This window comes from Pelophylax lessonae (genome assembly GCF_965119305.1).
Source record: "Pelophylax lessonae genome assembly, chromosome: 3".
Lineage (NCBI taxonomy): Eukaryota > Metazoa > Chordata > Amphibia > Anura > Ranidae > Pelophylax > Pelophylax lessonae.
The window spans coordinates 21,833,145-21,851,861 of NC_138770.1; the positions used below are offsets into that span (position 1 = coordinate 21,833,145).

An 18,717-nucleotide genomic window follows, 5' to 3' on the forward strand; every position below is an offset into this window, starting at 1 on the left:
AACGTGAGCTTGTCCACATTGTCTCTGGACAGGCGGCTGCGCTTGTCTGTTATAACGCCCCCAGCCGTGCTAAATACCCGTTCAGATAATACACTGGCTGCAGGGCACGCCAGCACCTCCAAGGCGTAAAGGGCAAGCTCAGGCCATGTGCCCAATTTGGAGACCCAGAAGTTGAAGGGGGCAGACCCGTCATTCACTACATGTAGGCGTGTGCACACATACTGCTCCACCATGTTGGTAAAATGCTGCCTCCTGCTAAGACGTTCCATCTGAGCTGCTGGTGCTGCTGTTTGTTGTGGCGTGCTGACAAAGCTTTTCCACATTTCAGCCATGCTAACCCTGCCTTCTGAGGTGCTGGCGGTGCCCTGGTTGCGTTGGCGACCTCCTCCTCTGCCTTGTGCTTCCACTGCGGCCCCGCTGTCAGATGGGAATGCCAGCAGCATGGCGTCTACCAGCGTGCGCTTGTACTCGCGCATCTTGCGATCGCGCTCCAGTGAGTGAATTAAGGACGGTACGTTGTCCTTGTAACGGGGATCCAGCAGCGTGGCCACCCAGTAATCAGCACTAGTTAGAATGTGGGCAACTCGGCGGTCGTTGTGGAGACACTGCAGCATGTAATCATGTGCCTCATGTGTGTGCCAGGCTGCCCAGAGGCAACGAAAGGCTGTCCTCTGTGGGAGGTGTATCGTCCGTGTCCTCTGTATCCCCCCAGCCACGCACCAGTGATGGCCATGAGCTGGCCTGGGTGCCACCCTGCTGTGAACATGGTTCCATCTCCTCCTCCTCATCCTCCTCCAGAACTGTGCCCCTGCTGGACAATTGTGTCCCTGGCGTTTGTGTGTGCAGGAACCCACCCTCGGAGCCCCTTGCGAATGACTGCCCTGAAAGCCTTGGAAATGTTACCTCTTCATCCTCCTCCTCCTCATCCTGTGCCACATCCTCTTCCATCATCGCCCGAATTGTTTTTTCAAGGAGGCATAGAAGTGGGATAGTTAAGCTGAGAACGGCGTCATTGCCACTGGCCATGTTGGTGGAGTACTCAAAACAGCGCAACAAGGCACACAGGTCTCGCATGGAGGCCCAGTTATTGGTGGTGAAGTGGTGCTGTTCCGCAGAGCGACTCACGCGTGCGTGCTGCAGCTGAAACTCCACTATGGCCTGCTGCTGCTCGCACAGTCTTTCCAGCATGTGCAAGGTGGAGTTCCACCTTGTGGGCACGTCACATATGAGGCGGTGAGCGGGAAGGCCGAAGTTACGCTGCAGCGCTGCCAGGCGAGCAGCAGCAGGGTGAGAACGCCGAAAGTGCGCACAAACGGCCCGCACTTTCTGCAGCAGCTCTGACATATCGGGGTAGTTTTTAAGGAACCTCTGCACCACCAAATTCAGCACATGCGCCAGGCAAGGGATGTGCGTCAAACCGGCTAGGCCCAGAGCTGCTATGAGATTTCTCCCGTTATCGCACACCACCAGGCCGGGCTTGAGGCTCGCTGGCAGCAACCACTCATTTGTCTGCTGTTCCATGCTCCTCCACAACTCCTGCGCGGTGTGTGGTTTGTCCCCCAAACAGGCAAGTTGTAAAACTACCTGCTGTCGTTTACCCCTGGCCGTGCTGAAGTTGGTGGTGAAGGTATTACGCTGTCCGGATGAGGAGGCGGTAGAGGATGAGGAAGCGGAGTAGGAGGAGTTAGGAACAGGAGGCAAACTGAAGCGCCCTGCAATCCTCGGTGGTGGAAGGACATGCGCCAAATTGCTATCCGCCTCAGGCCCATCCGCCACTGCATTTACCCAGTGTGCCGTTAGGGAGATATAACGCCCCTGACCGTGCTTACTGGTCCACGTATCGGTAGTTAGGTGGACCTTGGCACAGATGGCGTTGCGCAGTGCACACCTGATTTTTTCCCCCACTTGGTTGTGCAGGGAAGGGATGGCTTGCCTGGAAAAGTAGTGGCGGCTGGGCACGACGTACTGTGGGACAGCCACCGACATTGTGGAGATGGTTGGTGACCCAGGTGGTGGTGTTGCTGACAGATCGTCTGTTTGCGGGGTGGCAGGTGCCGGTATCACTACAGATGTGGCTGGAGCGGCCGAGACTGCAGCAGAAGAGGAAGCAGGATGAGCCAGAGACGTTTCTTGGTTTTGAAGGTGTGTACTACACTGCAGCTCGTGCTTTGCACTTAGATGCCTGATCATGCAGGTTGTGCTCAGGTTGAGAAGGTTTATGCCTCGCTTCAAGCTCTGATTGCACAGGGTGCAAACCACTCGTGTCCTGTCATCAGCACATTTTCTAAAGAACTTCCACGCTAGAGAACTCCTTTGAGCTGACTTTGGTGCGCTCGTTCCCTTGCTGCGTTGGGCAGTAGCGGGCGTAGTGTCTAGGGCACGGCCGCTCCGCTTCTGCACCCTGCTCCCTCTTCTGCTGTGCTGGTGGCTCTGTGCGACCACCGCCTCTTCCTCCAAACTACTCAGGTCACCTGCATGATGTTCATTCCATGTGGGGTCAAGGACCTAATCGTCCTCCACATCATCTTCCACCCAGTCTTCACCCCTGCCCTCCTTGTCGGTCTCCACAATGCTGAACGCCGCAGCAGTTGGCACCTGCGTTTCGTCATCATCGGAGACGTGCTGCGATGATCCTTGCATGTACTCATCTTGAGAAATAAGTGGTTGGGCATCGCTGCACTCAATCTCTTCCACTTCTGGGGCAGGGCTAGGTGGATGGCCCTGGGAAACCCTGCTGACAGAGTCATCAAAAAGAAGAAGAGACTGCTGTATGGCTTGGGGCTCAGACTGCTTGCCTGATTTGCAAGGGGGTGAGGTGAAAGACGGTTGGACATCGGCTGCAGGTGCCAACTGTGACCTTTCTGCAGTAGACTGGGTGGGAGACAATGTGAAGGAACTGGAGGCACTGTCAGCAGCAAACCAATCTACTATCGCCTCCACTTGTTCTGGCCTCATCACTTCTAGGGGCGTATGATGCCCTACCAAATACTGATGCAGGTTCTGTCGCCTACTCACACTTGAGGAAGGTGTTTCACTTGTGCGTGTAGCTGGCACAGATCGACCACGTCCTCTCCTTGCAACAGGAGCTCTACCAGCAGCACCACGACCCAGGCCACGGCCCTTATTTGACGGTCTCCTCATATTTCTGTAATTTAAGATCTTGCCCTAGAAAGGTTTTTATTGAATAGCGGAATAGGAAATATGATCCAAAAAAGTGTATGTATCTCGCACGTACAAAACCACACTAGGCCCCAATTACTATTGTTTGTACCCCTAAAAGGATGGTTGAGGAGTAGGAGGAGGAGTATGGAACAGGCAGCACCCTCAAATCTTCAGAAGTATGAGATGAACCCCAAAAACTTGGAAAGGTGGATCTCACACGTACCGACACAGACTATCACGCAATTTAATTGATCCCCAAAGGTTTTAATTTAATAGCGGAATAGAAAATATGATCAAAAAGAAAGTGTATGTATCTCACACGTACACCACCACACTAGGCCCCAATTACTATTGTTTGTACCCCTAAAAGGATGGTTGAGGAGTAGGAGGAGGAGTATGGAACAGGCAGCACCCTCAAATCTTCAGAAGTATGAGATGAACCCCAAAAACTTGGAAAGGTGGATCTCACACGTACCGACACAGACTATCACGCAATTTAATTGATCCCCAAAGGTTTTAATTGAATAGCGGAATAGAAAATATGATCAAAAAGAAAGTGTATGTATCTCACACGTACACCACCACACTAGGCCCCAATTACTATTGTTTGTACCCCTAAAAGGATGGTTGAGGAGTAGGAGGAGGAGTATGGAACAGGCAGCACCCTCAAATCTTCAGAAGTATGAGATGAACCCCAAAAACTTGGAAAGGTGGATCTCACACGTACCGACACAGACTATCACGCAATTTAATTGATCCCCAAAGGTTTTAATTGAATAGCGGAATAGAAAATATGATCAAAAAGAAAGTGTATGTATCTCACACGTACACCACCACAATAGGCCCCAATTATTATTGTTTGTACCCCTAAAAGGATGGTTGAGCAGTAGGAGGAGGAGTATGGAACAGGCAGCACCCTCAAATCTTCAGAAGTATGAGATTGTGTTCACTGTACCCCACAAAGATTGTGTTCACTGCACCCCACAAAGATTGTGTTCACTGCACCTCAAAAAGGATTTTGTTCACTGCACCCCACAAAGATTGTGTTCACTGCACCCTAAAAGGATTTTGTTCACTGCACCCCAAAAAGATTGTGTTCACTGTACCCCCCAAAGATTGTGTTCACTGTACCCCCCAAAGATTGTGTTCACTGCACCCCACAAAGATTCTGTTCCCTGTACCCCACAAAGATTGTGTTCACTGCACCCCACAAAGGATTTTGTTCACTGCACCCCAAAAAGATTGTGTTCACTGCACCCCAAAAAGGATGTTGTTCACTGCACCCCAAAAAGATTGTGTTCACTGCACCCCAAAAAGATTGTGTTCACTGCACCCCAAAAAGATTGTGTTCACTGCACCCCACAAAGGATTTTGTTCACTGCACCCCAAAAAGATTGTGTTCACTGTACCCCCCAAAGATTGTGTTCACTGCACCCCACAAAGGATTTTGTTCACTGCACCCCAAAAAGATTGTGTTCACTGTACCCCACAAAGATTGTGTTCACTGCACCCCACAAAGGATTTTGTTCACTGCACCCCAAAAAGATTGTGTTCACTGCACCCCAAAAAGGATGTTGTTCACTGCACCCCAAAAAGGATGTTGTTCACTGCACCCCAAAAAGATTGTGTTCACTGCACCCCACAAAGATTGTGTTCACTGCACCCCACAAAGGATTTTGTTTACTGCACCCCAAAAAGATTGTGTTCACTGCACCCCAAAAAGGATTTTGTTCACTGCACCCCAAAAAGGATGTTGTTCACTGCACCCCAAAAAGGATTGTGTTCACTCCACCCCAAAAAGATTGTGTTCACTGCACCCCACAAAGATTGTGTTCACTGCACCCTAAAAAGGATTTTGTTCACTGCACCCCAAAAAGATTGTGTTCACTGCACCCCACAAAGATTGTGTTCACTGCACCCCAAAAAGATTGTGTTCACTGCACCCCACAAAGATTGTGTTCACTGCACCCCACAAAGGATTTTGTTCACTGCACCCCAAAAAGATTGTGTTCACTGCACCCCAAAAAGGATTTTGTTCACTGCACCCCAAAAAGGATTTTATTCACTGCACCCCAAAAAGATTTTGTTCACTGCACCCCAAAAAGGACGTTGTTCACTGCACCCCAAAAAGATTGTGTTCACTGCAGCCCAAAAAGATTGTGTTCACTGCAGCTCACACACAGAAAAATGGATGTGGATCACTGACACCTGCCTATCTCCTATCCCACACCACACAGCAATATCGATTGTAGTTTGTAGAACACAGTTTCCCTAAAATTCAGCAGCAGCCTCTCCCTAACAGGATTGAGAAGAGATCGTAGATCGGGACTAAGTGCAGACCCCACACAGCAATATTGATTGTAGTTTGTAGAACACTCTGACCCTAAAATTCAGCAGCAGCCTCTCCCTAACAGGATTGAGAAGAGATCGTAGATCAGGATTGAGTGCAGACCCCACCCCCCACACAGCAATATCGATTGTACTTTGTAGAAGACACTGACCCTATAATTCAGCAGACTCTATCCCTAAAATGCCTACAACTCGCCCTGCCTAAACACTCCGACCTGTCCCTCAATTCTATCCGGACACAAATGTTTTTTTCCTGCCTGTCTTTCCCTAATCAGCAGCCAGCACGTTGATGTGTGCTCTGTCCCTGATCTAAGCAGCAGAATGAAGACGCTGCGGCTGCCTGGAACTTATAAAGACTTGGTCACATGCTTCAGACGGCCAATCACAGCTACTGAGACATTTGCAGGCATGGCTGGGATGGCTTAAGGCACACCAGTTAAACGATTGTTGATTGGCTGTTGAAAGCCTGCCATGAAAAGAGCGCCAAAGCATGCAAAACCCGGAAATAAAACGACCGATCACAGATTTTTACCCGAACATACAGTAAAGTGTCCGTGTCCGTGTTCGGGTACAAAAAATCCAATTATTCGGTACGAACACGAATAATACAGTCCGTGTTCGCTCAACACTACTCCTCACCTCTCCGGTCAGCAGGTAGATGATCTCCAGGGTGAGGTTTAGGATCTTCTCAGTCATGTGACTCCGGTCCTCCTCTATCCTCATTGGTGCCATCATCTATGAAGGTTTCCCTGTAGACAGATAATATTGATAACAGAGAATTATCTGGATTAGTATTGGTTGTACAATAATAGGATGGGGATATCAGGAGGTAATATGAAGGTCGGTGTGAATTTTAGCTCTATGGTCCCAGTGAGAAAATATTTAATCTGGACAGTTTAGTGTTTTCTATGATTCTTGGGGTCCGGGATTCTCGTAAAATTTGGCCACTTGGATCATAAATTCCATTTTTTATGATGGGTGTGAGATGAGAATCAGGATAAAGGTCAGGACAAGCAACAGACGAGCGCATCCAAGAGATGAAGCCGGGGTCACTACACAGAAAATCAATCTAAGGAAACAACAGGCAGGACGAGGAATAGCAAGAAGGAGCTCCGAGACAAATGAGAATATTGCTCAGCCAATGGGAGATTATCTCAGCATGACTTACATAATGAAGGAGATGAGGGGGAGGGGAGGAAGTCACTTAAGGTGACCATAGATACATGGAAATTCAGCTGGTTCAGCAGGGATCGGTCACATTTCCATCCATGTGTGGTCCCTGCTGGATAAAACTCACTCGATCAGCGGCTGCAGCCAATAGGTTCATCACTGATCTGTGTATTCTGAGAGCGGAAGAGCGCCCCCCATTGTCAGAATACAATAGTACAGCGGGGAGGACTCTCCCATCCCCCTCCAATGTGTGGATGGGGAAAACCTAGATTAACCCCTTCAAGGGATCAGTTGATGAATAATATATCTTGCTTCTAAAGCTGACCATACATGGTTTAGTTTTATCGTTCAGCCAGCGGGATAAGTAAAAAAAGCTACACTTATTCCCCATCCACACATTGGAGGGGGATGGGAGAGTCCTCCCCGCTGCACTGAACGATAAAACTAAAACATGTATGGTCAGCTTTAGAAGCAAGATATATTATTCATCAACTGATCCCCTGAAGGGGTTAATCTAGGTTTCCACACTATATGCAGATAAAAGACGTCACAGTGACTATGGAGGAAGAGGACGGACATGATAGGGGGGGTTACTGGGTGTAAATAGAAAATAAGATCTTATTACCTCCTCTGCTACCTCTTCCAGTAATGTCTTCTCTCTACTTCCTCCCAACTCACCCGGAACTTCCTGTGTGTACCTGACATCGCTTCCTGTCTGTATCTGACATCACTTCCTGTCTTTATTCCATAGAGACTTCCTGTCTGGGTAGAAGTGAGGTCACCACCTTGTGGAAATCAGAGGAACTGAAGCCCTGAGAGACATCTCGCAGTGTGAACACGGTGTAACGTTAGAAAACCATACCTACGGGGCGTGGCCGGCTGTGAAGGCAGATGGAAGCTGCTGCATAGAGCTGTCTGAAAACGGGCTCCCTGCAGTAAAGGAAAGCGACTTTCAGCACTCCTGAGGGCTTGGAAAAACACCCAAAAGCGGCAGCAATCTAACGGGAGGATGGGGAAAAGGAAAGAAAGAGGAATTCCCCGCAAATTAGGTGACTTTAGAAGCCCGGCCGGGACTCCAGAAAAATACCAAGATGGCGCTGACTCCTCCCCCTCTCATTGCAATGCTAGAGAGCAAAAATTAAATGCTGGAGAAGGAGAAGGATCACAGAATGCCCCAAATGAATGCAGTCTGCAGATGCAAGATGACACCAGCAGCCCTCTAAAGCAGAAGAGGAAAATCACTCCCTCCAAAGGAAATGTAAGTGATATTGATCATGATCATGACTATGACTTAACACGTGGTAACTAGAGTTGAGCGGACACCTGGATGTCCGTGTTCGGCGGGTTCGGCCGAACTTTAAAAAAAAGTCCGGGTCCGTGTCCCGGACTTTTGCCGAACTTTTCCCGGACACCGAACCCCATTGAAGTCAATGGGGACCCGAACTTTCAGGCACTAAAATGGCTCTAAAACACCAATGGAAAGGGCTAGAGTGCTGCAAATGGCAGCAAAACGTAGTTAAGACCATGGCGAGTGCTCTGCAAACAAATGTGGATAGGGAAATAACTTAAAACAACAAAAAAAACCCAGAAAAATAAAACAATGTTCTTCATCTCTGAAGGACGAGGCCCATATGGAGTAGGAGGGAGGTTGAGGTGGTGGTGGATGTGGCGGTGTCATAGGCGTGCGCACAGGGTGTGCCGGGTGTACCTGGGCACACCCTAATCACCTAGGGCACATAGCATTACCGCTCTGTTTGCCAGTGAGGAGATGGGAAAGATCTCCCTTAGACCTGTTCTGCTCTATTTCTCTTTGCCAGCAGGGAGAGTAATGTATCGGGGCCATGTACATGTAGGCAAACACATGCATGTGTATTTAAACTTTGGGGTGCACACCCTAATGCAATAGGCTGCGCACACCTAGGGGCGGTGTAGGTGGAAGCGGCGGTGGAGGAGGACCAGGGCCGGATTAAGAGCATCATGGGCTTGGTGCTGAGGATTTTGAAGGGCCTTAAGGGCCGTGCCTTGGCATGCACCCAGAGGAGGAAGGGTGCAGCCATGCATGCCCAATTCAACATGGGATGCTGTCTCTGAAGCCCATAAACACATCCATGCATCGGAAACTGTCCCTCCTTGTCCGGCCTTCGTACTGTGTGGGGAGGTTCTGAGGGAGCTGCCTGGGGAAGCGAGCATAGAAGCCAGACTTCTGTGTTTACAAGTGACAGAAGAGCGGTAACAGTGAATATGGCCAACCCGGGGCCTATATAAAGGTAGGGGCCTGGAGCTGCAGCTCCAATAGCCCCTATGTTAATCTGGCCCTGAGGAGGACGAGGTAGCCAACACTGCTTATTTTCACAAATTTTAAATGAGGGTACACCCCAAAAGAGTGAGAAAGAGCAAAAATAGAACAATGGCTGGGTAAGGTCGGTATCCATCGCTATTCTGCACAAGGTACAGAAAAGTCCCGTGGGATCCGTGCCTGGTTCATTTTAATGAACGTGAGCTTGTCCACATTGTCTCTGGACAGGCGGCTGCGCTTGTCTGTGATAACCCCCCCAGCCGTGCTAAATACACATTCAGATAATACACTGGCTGCAGGGCATGCCAGCACCTCCAAGGCATAAAGGGCAAGCTCAGGCCATGTGCCCAACTTGGAGACCCAGAAGTTGAAGGGGGCAGACCCCTCATTCAGTACGTCTAGGCATGTGCACACATACTGCTCCACCATGTTGGTGAAATGCTGCCTCCTGCTAAGACGTTCCATATGAGCTGCTGGTGCTGCTGTTTGTTGTGGCGCGCTGACAAAGCTTTTCCACATTTCAGCCATGCTAACCCTGCCTTCTGAGGTGCTGGCGGTGCCCTGGTTGCGTTGGCGACCTCTTCCTCCTCCTCTGCCTTGTGCTTCCACTGTGGCCCCGCTGTCAGGTGGGAATGCCAGCAGCATGGCGTCTACCAGCGTGCGCTTGTACTCGCGCATCTTGCGATCGCGCTCCAGTGAGTGAATTAAGGACGGTACGTTGTCCTTGTAACGGGGATCCAGCAGCGTGGCCACCCAGTAATCAGCACAAGTTAGAATGTGGACAACTCAGCGGTCGTTGTGGAGACACTGCAGCATGTAATCGCTCATGTGTGCCAGGCTGCCCAGAGGCAACGAAAGGCTGTCCTCTGTGGGAGGTGTATCGTCCGTGTCCTCTGTATCCCCTGAGCCACACACCAGTGATGGCCATGAGCTGGCCTGGGTGCCACCCTGCTGTGAACGTGCTTCCATCTCCTCCAGCTCCTCCTCCTCATCCTCCTCCAGAACTGTGCCCCTGCTGGACAATTGTGTCCCTGGCGTTTGTGTGTGCAGGAACCCACCCTCGGAGCCCCTTGCGAATGACTGCCCTGAAAGCCTTGGAAATGTTACCTCTTCATCCTCCTCCTCATCCTCATCCTGTGCCACATCCTCTTCCATCATCGCCCGAATTGTTTTTACAAGGAGGCATAGAAGTGGGATAGTTAAGCTGAGAACGGCGTCATCGGCACTGGCCATGTTGGTGGAGTACTCAAAACAGCGCAACAAGGCACACGGGTCTCGCATGGAGGCCCAGTTATTGGTGGTGAAGTGGTGCTGTTCCGCAGAGCGACTCACGCGTGCGTGCTGCAGCTGAAACTCCACTATGGCCTGCTGCTGCTCGCACAGTCTTTCCAGCATGTGCAAGGTGGAGTTCCACCTTGTGGGCACGTCACATATGAGGCGGTGAGCGGGAAGGCCGAAGTTACGTTGCAGCGCTGACAGGCGAGCAGCAGCAGGGTGAGAACGCCGAAAGTGCGCACAGACGGCCCGCACTTTCTGCAGCAGCTCTGACATATCGGGGTAGTTTTTAAGGAACCTCTGCACCACCAAATTCAGCACATGCGCCAGGCAAGGGATGTGCGTCAAACCGGCTAGGCCGAGAGCTGCTATGAGATTTCGCCCGTTATCGCACACCACCAGGCCGGGCTTGAGGCTCGCTGGCAGCAACCACTGATTTGTCTGCTGTTCCATGCTCCTCCACAACTCCTGCGCGGTGTGTGGTTTTTCCCCCAAACAGGCAAGTTTTAAAACTGCCTGCTGTCGTTTACCCCTGGCCGTGCTGAAGTTGGTGGTGAAGGTGTAACGCTGTCCGGATGAGGAGGCGGTAGAGGATGAGGAAGCGGAGTAGGAGGAGTTAGGAACAGGAGGCAAACTGAAGCACCCTGCAATCCTCGGTGGTGGAAGGACATGCGCCAAATTGCTATCCGCCTCAGGCCCATCCGCCACTGCATTTACCCAGTGTGCCGTTAGGGAGATATAACGCCCCTGACCGTGCTTACTGGTCCACGTATCGGTAGTTAGGTGGACCTTGCCAGAGATGGCGTTGCGCAGTGCACACCTGACTTTTTCCCCCACTTGGTTGTGCAGGGAAGGGATGGCTTGCCTGGAAAAGTAGTGGCGGCTGGGCACGACCTACTGTGGGACAGCCACCGACATAAGGTTTTTAAAACTGTGCGTCTCCACCAGACGGAATGACAGCATTTCAAAGGCCAAGAATTTTGAAACGCTGGCATTCAGGGCCAGGGATCGCGGGTGGGTAGGGGGGTACTTCCTCTCAAGTGTTTGGGAGATGGAAAGCTGAATGCTTCCACGGGACATTGTGGAGATGGTTGGTGACCCAGGTGGTGGTGTTGCTGACAGATCGTCTGTGCCCCAATTACAATTTTTTGTACCCTAAAGTCAGGATGAAGAAGAGGTGTAGGAGGAGTTGGGAACAGGAGGCAAACTGAAGCGCCCTGCAATCCTCGGCGGTAGAAGGAGATGCGCCAAACAAATTTAAAAAGGTGTACCGATACAGACTATTCCGCAATTTAATTTTTTACACTCAAACAGGGTGTATATTGAATAGAGGAATAGGACAAATTTTACAAAACGGTGTATCTCACACGTACAAACACAATCTAGGCCCCGATTACAATTTTTTGTACCCTAAAGGCAGGATGAGGAGTAGGAGGAGTTCGGAACAGGCAGGAGGCAGACTGAAGCACCCTCAAATCCTCGGCAGTATGAGATGCGCCCCAAAAATTGGAAAGGTGTATCTCACACGTACCGACACAGACTATCCCGCAATTTAATTGTTTATACCCAAAGGTTATGATTAAATAGCGGAATAGAAAATGTGATCAAAAAAAGTGTATGTATCTCACACGTACAGAAGCACACTAGGCCCCAATTACTATTGTTTGTACCCTTAAAAGGCTGAATGAGGAGTAGGAGGAGTTTGGAACAGGCAGCACCCTCAAATCTTCAGAAGTATGAGATGAACCCCAAAAACTTGGAAAGGTGGATCTCACACGTACCAACACAAACTATCCCGCAATTTAATTGATCCCCAAAGGTTTTTATTGAATAGCGGAATAGGAAATATGATCAAGAAAAGTGTATGTATCTCACACGTACAGAAGCACACTAGGCCCCAATTACTATTGTTTGTACCCCTAAAAGGTTGAATGAGGAGTATGGAACAGGCAGCACCCTCAAATCTTCAGAAGTATGAGATGAACCCCAAAAACTTGGAAAGGTGGATCTCACACGTACCAACACAAACTATCCCGCAATTTAATTGATCCCCAAAGGTTTTTATTGAATAGCGAAATAGGAAATATGATCAAAAAAAGTGTTTGTATCTCACACGTACAGAAGCACACTAGGCCCCAATTACTATTGTTTGTACCCCTAAAAGGCTGAATGAGGAGTAGGAGGAGTATGGAACAGGCAGCACCCTCAAATCTTCAGAAGTATGAGATGAACCCCAAAAACCTGGAAAGGTGGATCTCACACGTACCAACACAAACTATCCCGCAATTTAATTGATCCCCAAAGGTTTTTATTGAATAGCGGAATAGGAAATATGATCAAAAAAAGTGTATGTATCTCACACGTACAGAAGCACACTAGGCCCCAATTACTATTGTTTGTACCCCTAAAAGGCTGAATGAGGAGTTGGAGGAGTATGGAACAGACAGCACCCTCAAATCTTCAGAAGTATGAGATGAACCCCAAAAACTCGGAAAGGTGGATCTCACACGTACCAACACAAACTATCCCGCAATTTAATTGATCCCCAAAGGTTTTTATTGAATAGCGGAATAGGAAATATGATCAAAAAAAGTGTATGTATCTCACACGTACAGAAGCACACTAGGCCCCAATTGCTATTGTTTGTACCCCTAAAAGGCTGAATGAGGAGTAGGAGGAGTATGGAACAGGCAGCACCCTCAAATCTTCAGAAGTATGAGATGAACCCCAAAAACTTGGAAAGGTGGATCTCACACGTACCAACACAAACTATCCCGCAATTTAATTGATCCCCAAAGGTTTTTATTGAATAGCGGAATAGGAAATATGATCAAAAAAAGTGTATGTATCTCACGTACAGAAGCACACTAGGCACCAATTACTATTGTTTGTACCCCTAAAAGGCTGAATGAGGAGTAGGAGGAGTATGGAACAGGCAGCACCCTCAAATCTTCAGAAGTATGAGATGAACCCCAAAAACTTGGAAAGGTGGATCTCAAACGTACCAACACAAACTATCCCGCAATTTAATTGATCCCCAAAGGTTTTTATTGAATAGCGGAATAGGAAATATGATCAAAAAAAGTGTATGTATCTCACACGTACAGAAGCACACTAGGCCCCAATTACTATTGTTTGTACCCCTAAAAGGCTGAATAAGGAGTAGGAGGAGTATGGAACAGGCAGCACCCTCAAATCTTCAGAAGTATGAGATGAACCCCAAAAACCCCAAATATCATTCAGCTCTGCTGCAGGCCACAATTTATTTTTTTTTAACCCAAGGCTGTATATTGAATAGTGGAATAGAAAAAAAGTGTATGATTTCTGAAACCACTCAATATTAGCACATGTGAACTGAACACAGCAGTGTATGATCAGTCACTCAGCACAGCACAGCTGAAGGAAAAATGCTGAACACAGTGCCTGATAGAATAATACTTTTCTCCCTCCTCCTCAGTGGGCAAAAAAGATTGTGTTCACTGCACCCCAAAAAGATTGTGTTCACTGCACCCCAAAAAGATTGTTTTCACTGCACCCCAAAAAGATTGTGTTCACTGCACCCCAAAAAGATTGTGTTTACTGCAGCCCAAAAAGATTGTGTTTACTGCAGCCCACACACAGCAAAATGGATGTGGACCACTGACACCTGCCTATCTCCTATCCCACACCACACAGCAATATCGATTGTAGTTTGTAGAACACACTGACCCTAAAAATCAGCAGACTCTCTCCCTAAAAGGATTGATAAGATCGTAGATTGGTAACTGCAAACCCCACCCCACACAGCAATATCGATTGTAGTTTGTAGAACACACTGACCCTAAAAATCAGCAGACTCTCTCTCTAAAAGGATTGCTAAGATCGTAGATCGGGTGACTGCAAACCCCCCCCCCCCACACAGCAATATTGATTGTAGTTTGTAGAACGCACTGTCTGACCCTAAAAATCAGCAGACTCTGTCCCTAAAAGGATTGATAAGATCGTAGATCGGTCACTGCAAACCCCACCCCACACAGCAATATCGATTGTAGTTTGTAGAACACACTGACCCTAAAAATCAGCAGACTCTCTCCCTAAAATTCCTACAACTCGCCCTGCCTAACACACTCCGACCTGTCCCTCAATTCTATCTGGACACAAATGTTTTTTTTTCCTGTCTGTCCCTAATCAGCAGCCAGCACGTTGATGTGTGCTCTCTCCCTGAACTAAACAGCAGAATGACGCCGCAGCGGCGCTGCCTCGAACTTATAAAGACTTGGTCACATGCTTCAGACGGCCAATCACAGCTACTGAAACATTTGTAGGCATGGCTGGGATGGCTTAGGCACACCAGTTAAACGCTTGTTGATTGGCTGTTGAAAGCCCGCCATGAAAAGCGCGCCAAAGCATGCAAAACCCGGAAATAAAACGACCGAACACGGATTTTTACCCGAAATATACAGTAAAGTTTTCGGGTCCGTGTTCGAGTAACAAAAATCCAATTATTCGGTACGAACACGAATAATACAGTCCATGTTCGCTCAACCCTAGTCGTGGGACTTTAAATGAGGCAGGTCACCAACTAAGATATACAAAAATAGAATCTGAACGTAGTCATTTATTATACATACAGTAATTGATAGAAATGTTGACATCCGTAAAAAAATATGATGCAGACATGTATACAAAAAAAGCTGACACAAAAAAATCCATATAGTAAGGAGATTGTTATAATAGTAATAAGATATATTCAGTAATAAAGTACATTTTCGTCACTAAATGTTACATCTAAGTGGAGAGGAAATATCTATACCTACAGGAACCTTATGATATATACCAACTTATTTTTATATATGTATGATGTACATGAGTGAAATTAGTAGGAGACATTGATCTCCTGTGCACGAGCTGAGCTCAGTTTGGGGCCAGTTTCCTCATTTTATTGAGATCTGGTTTTAGATAAATCAATAAATGTTATTTTAGGATAAATCCATGTAGTTGTTATCTGTCTCATGCTGTGCCCTTAAAGTCCACACATATGACAGTGGTTCCTTGTGAACATCTGTAGGTTCCCATTTCTCTGAACAGATAGGATGTTGGGACTCTCAGGATAGCTCTGGTTTTTCTTCTCCTCTCCAAGTTCTCCAAATAAAACATAAAAACACATCCTCTAGACTGGTCATTGGAGACAACGAGCAGAAGAGTGTGTGCACCTGGCTGTGTGAAAATACCCTGTATCTGGCTGTGGAGTAATCAGTCGGAGGCCCAGGCAAGCCAATATCCAAGCGGCTCCTGCGGGGGTACCGCTACGCAGAAAGCAAACCTTGCTTCAACAAACAGTTCTCTCCTCAGGACAGAAAAGAAGACAAAGGTAGGCGACTGAACCAAACTTTGATAAGATGCTGCAATGCACATCGATCACCCAGAGAGCACCCAGAGAGTCCTCTCCATAGGTTTTCCTTTTGGTTACTCCCTAGCAGCCCGCATGGCGTCTGCTCCCTTCTGCTGACCTCAAGCCAAACATACTCACGTGTCCCGGACCTCTTCCACAGGGCAATCGATGCATCCGCAGGGCGACCCGGATCCCAGAGGCAGGAACACAACTGCTATATCTGGGTTGGGCACGCTTAGGAGACATGTGCAGAATGGAAACATTTGTTTCGTTAATTTCATTTCATTCTGGAATTTGGAATTCTTTTAGTTTGGTTTCAGAATTTGTTTACTTTTGTTTAGTTTTCATTAAATTTCTTTTCGTTTTTAGTAAAATTTGTTAAGTTTATTAATCTAAAGAATTCAAACTTTTCAGAACGATTAGAATTCCGATCGGTCGAGAAACAATTGACTGATTCGAATTCTGTGTGAAGAATAGCTGGTTGTTAAGCGGGGGGCTGGGAAAACGGCCGCCCACATCCATAACAACTGATGACTCATCAGACCTTTACCTGAGCATGCAGTTCTGAAGGTCACGAAAGGGGGGACGAGCCAGACCCCCTCCTAACCCATAGACCACATACCTTTAACATGGGGGGGGGGGGTTATTTGGGGCACCTCTCCCCCTCCACCCAAAAGCACCTTGTCCCCATGTTGATGAGGACCAGGGCATCTTCCCCACAACCGTGGGTTGTGTTTGTGGTGGTGTGCAGGCAGGGGGCTTGTCGTAATCTGAAAGCCCCTTTTACCAAGGAGGCCCCCAGATCCCCCCCATGTGAATGAGTATCGGGGCCATAGTACCTGTACCTATTCACCAAAAAAGTATCAAAAAGTAATAAAAACACACACAATTTTTGAAAAATCCTTTATTAAAAAAAAAAAAAACAGCGTCACCCGATGTAGATCCACCATCAATCACAACGCCCGCCACAAATTAAAAAAGACGCTGTTGCCATCATGGAGGCCATCTGCCTACTGCAGGCTCCCCGTTTCACATCTTTTATATAGGTAATGGGCAGGGCCACCTGTCTATATCACCTGGTGGCACCGCCCCTTCTGATATCAGGGACCCAGCATGGACCAGTCCATGATGTCAGAAGGGGAAGTGCCACCAGGTGACGTAGACAGGTGACCTCGTCCCTTAACTATGTAAGAAATGTCAAATGGAGGAGGAGCCTGCAGTAGTTATTTTTAAATAAAGGATTTTTCAAAAATTGTGTGTGTGTGTTATTACTTTTTAACAATTTTTGGTGAATAGGTACAGGTACTATGGTCCCGATAACACCAAAGTTCCAGCGCTGACACTGCAATAATCACATTATACTATATGGTCATGTTACTCATTCACATGGGGGGGGTGTTTTCTCGGGGCCCCCTTGGGAGAAGGGGCTTTCAGATAACGACAAGCCCCCTGCCTGCAGACCCCCACAAGCAAAGGCCACGGTTTTGGGAAGAGGCCCTTTCCCCCATCAACATGGGACAAGGTGTTTTGGGGTGGGGTGGGGGGGGAGAGCTTCCCCAAAGTACCCACCCCCCCATTTTGAGGACATGTGGCCTGGTATTGTTGAGGGGGCCCTCACTCGTCCCTCCCACTTTCCTGACCTGCCAGGCTGCATGCCGGGATAAAGGGTCTGGTATGGATTTTAGGGGAGAACCCACTTTTTTTTTTTTTTTAAATATTGACCCCAAAGGGCCTGGTATGGTCTTTGGGGGGGCACACTGTTTTTTCTATTGTCGGGCAATGCCGGCATTCTTTTCTTTACATTCATCTGTCAGTGGGGAAGCCCGCTGACAGCTGATGAGTCATGGTTGGTAAGGATGCAGGCGGCCGGCTTCCTGCTTAACAACCAGCTATTTCTTCACACATATTTTGCATCGGTCGATCATTTTTTTTTGACTGATCCGAATTCGAATCGTTCTGAAAAGTTGGAATTCATTAGTAAATTAATAAACTAAACAAATTTTAACAGATTTCAACGAGATTCATTACAATTTCATTTGGAGATTTGGATACATCCGAATCTAGGAATAACCAAAAATTTGTCGGAATTTGTATTTGCACCGAAACGAATTTCACGTGTCTAACACTTAATGGCCACCCGCTAACAGCTGGGCTCCCAACCAATAAAAATGTCCGCCGATGGCAGGGTCCACTCTCCAGGCATGGATCCTCTACATATGTGTGCCATAACAGCACCCCACTGATAGCTGGGGACTCAATGACCACTCGGGACATCCTGGAAGACTTCTGGATACCAAAGGAAGCTCCTGACATCCCGCACAGCTGCCCAGCACCAGACCCGCCCACCAACACTTCCAATAGGTAGAAAAACTTCATACAAAAATGGTCCTATAAGTGAGGAGGACAAAAAAGGAACACAGCCTTTGACTTATCCTGAGCATTTATGGGGGTGGGGTCTTATGGGGGAGGAATGAGGGCGGGGCTGCCATGGACATCTGTCAGGAAAGCACATTATGGCCACTAGATGGAACTGACCATTATAGGAAATCCCAATTCGCCATGACTGGGGGAATGCGGGTCACATTTCATCAACACATTTATAACAACCAGATCTGTAAGTGTTTGTGAAATTTTCCCGCACAAAATGTACTCAGCCAATGAAAGGTAAGGACTCCATTTTTATATTTCTCCTGCTATCAATGGCCAACACGGGACAACACTTCATCCATGTATCTGGTGATCTCTGATCTCCTTATGAAGGGTTTCTTACATGATAAAGATCAGCCATGGAGTATATCTGAGGTGTATATCAGGGTGTGCTTCTTCCCCACATGTCCACCAACATTCATATAGAAGACATTTCCCGCACTCAATGCACTAATACACCTCAAGGGTTGTGTGAGACCCCCTGATGTACAGGAAGATAGGACATCAGTGAGGAACAATTCCCTCACTCAGGACAGGAAAGTGGTTTCCCCCCATGTGCAATCTCTGATGTGTGGAAAGATGGAACTTCCGTGCAAAACATTTCCCACACTCAGGACAGGAATACGGCTTCTCACCAGTGTGCGATCTCTGATGTTTGGAAAGAGCG

The 18,717-nt window shown here is 48.0% G+C and overlaps 2 protein-coding genes across 2 annotated transcripts in view; both read right to left on the reverse strand.

Annotated features, from left to right (window-relative positions):
* Nucleotides 1-6,254, reverse strand: part of LOC309548864 (uncharacterized protein) — a gene marked incomplete at its 3' end in the record, with an annotated part of 187,250 nt that extends 180,996 nt beyond the window's left edge. Inside the window, exon 1 of the mRNA XM_082248795.1 lies at nucleotides 6,151-6,254. Coding sequence (XP_082104921.1) covers nucleotides 6,151-6,246 — 96 coding nt within the window. The 5' untranslated portion in view covers nucleotides 6,247-6,254. The remainder of the gene's footprint in view (nucleotides 1-6,150) is intronic.
* The window catches only part of LOC309550245 (uncharacterized protein), a gene marked incomplete at its 3' end in the record, with an annotated part of 2,091,994 nt that overhangs the window by 1,254,548 nt on the left and 818,729 nt on the right, over nucleotides 1-18,717 (reverse strand).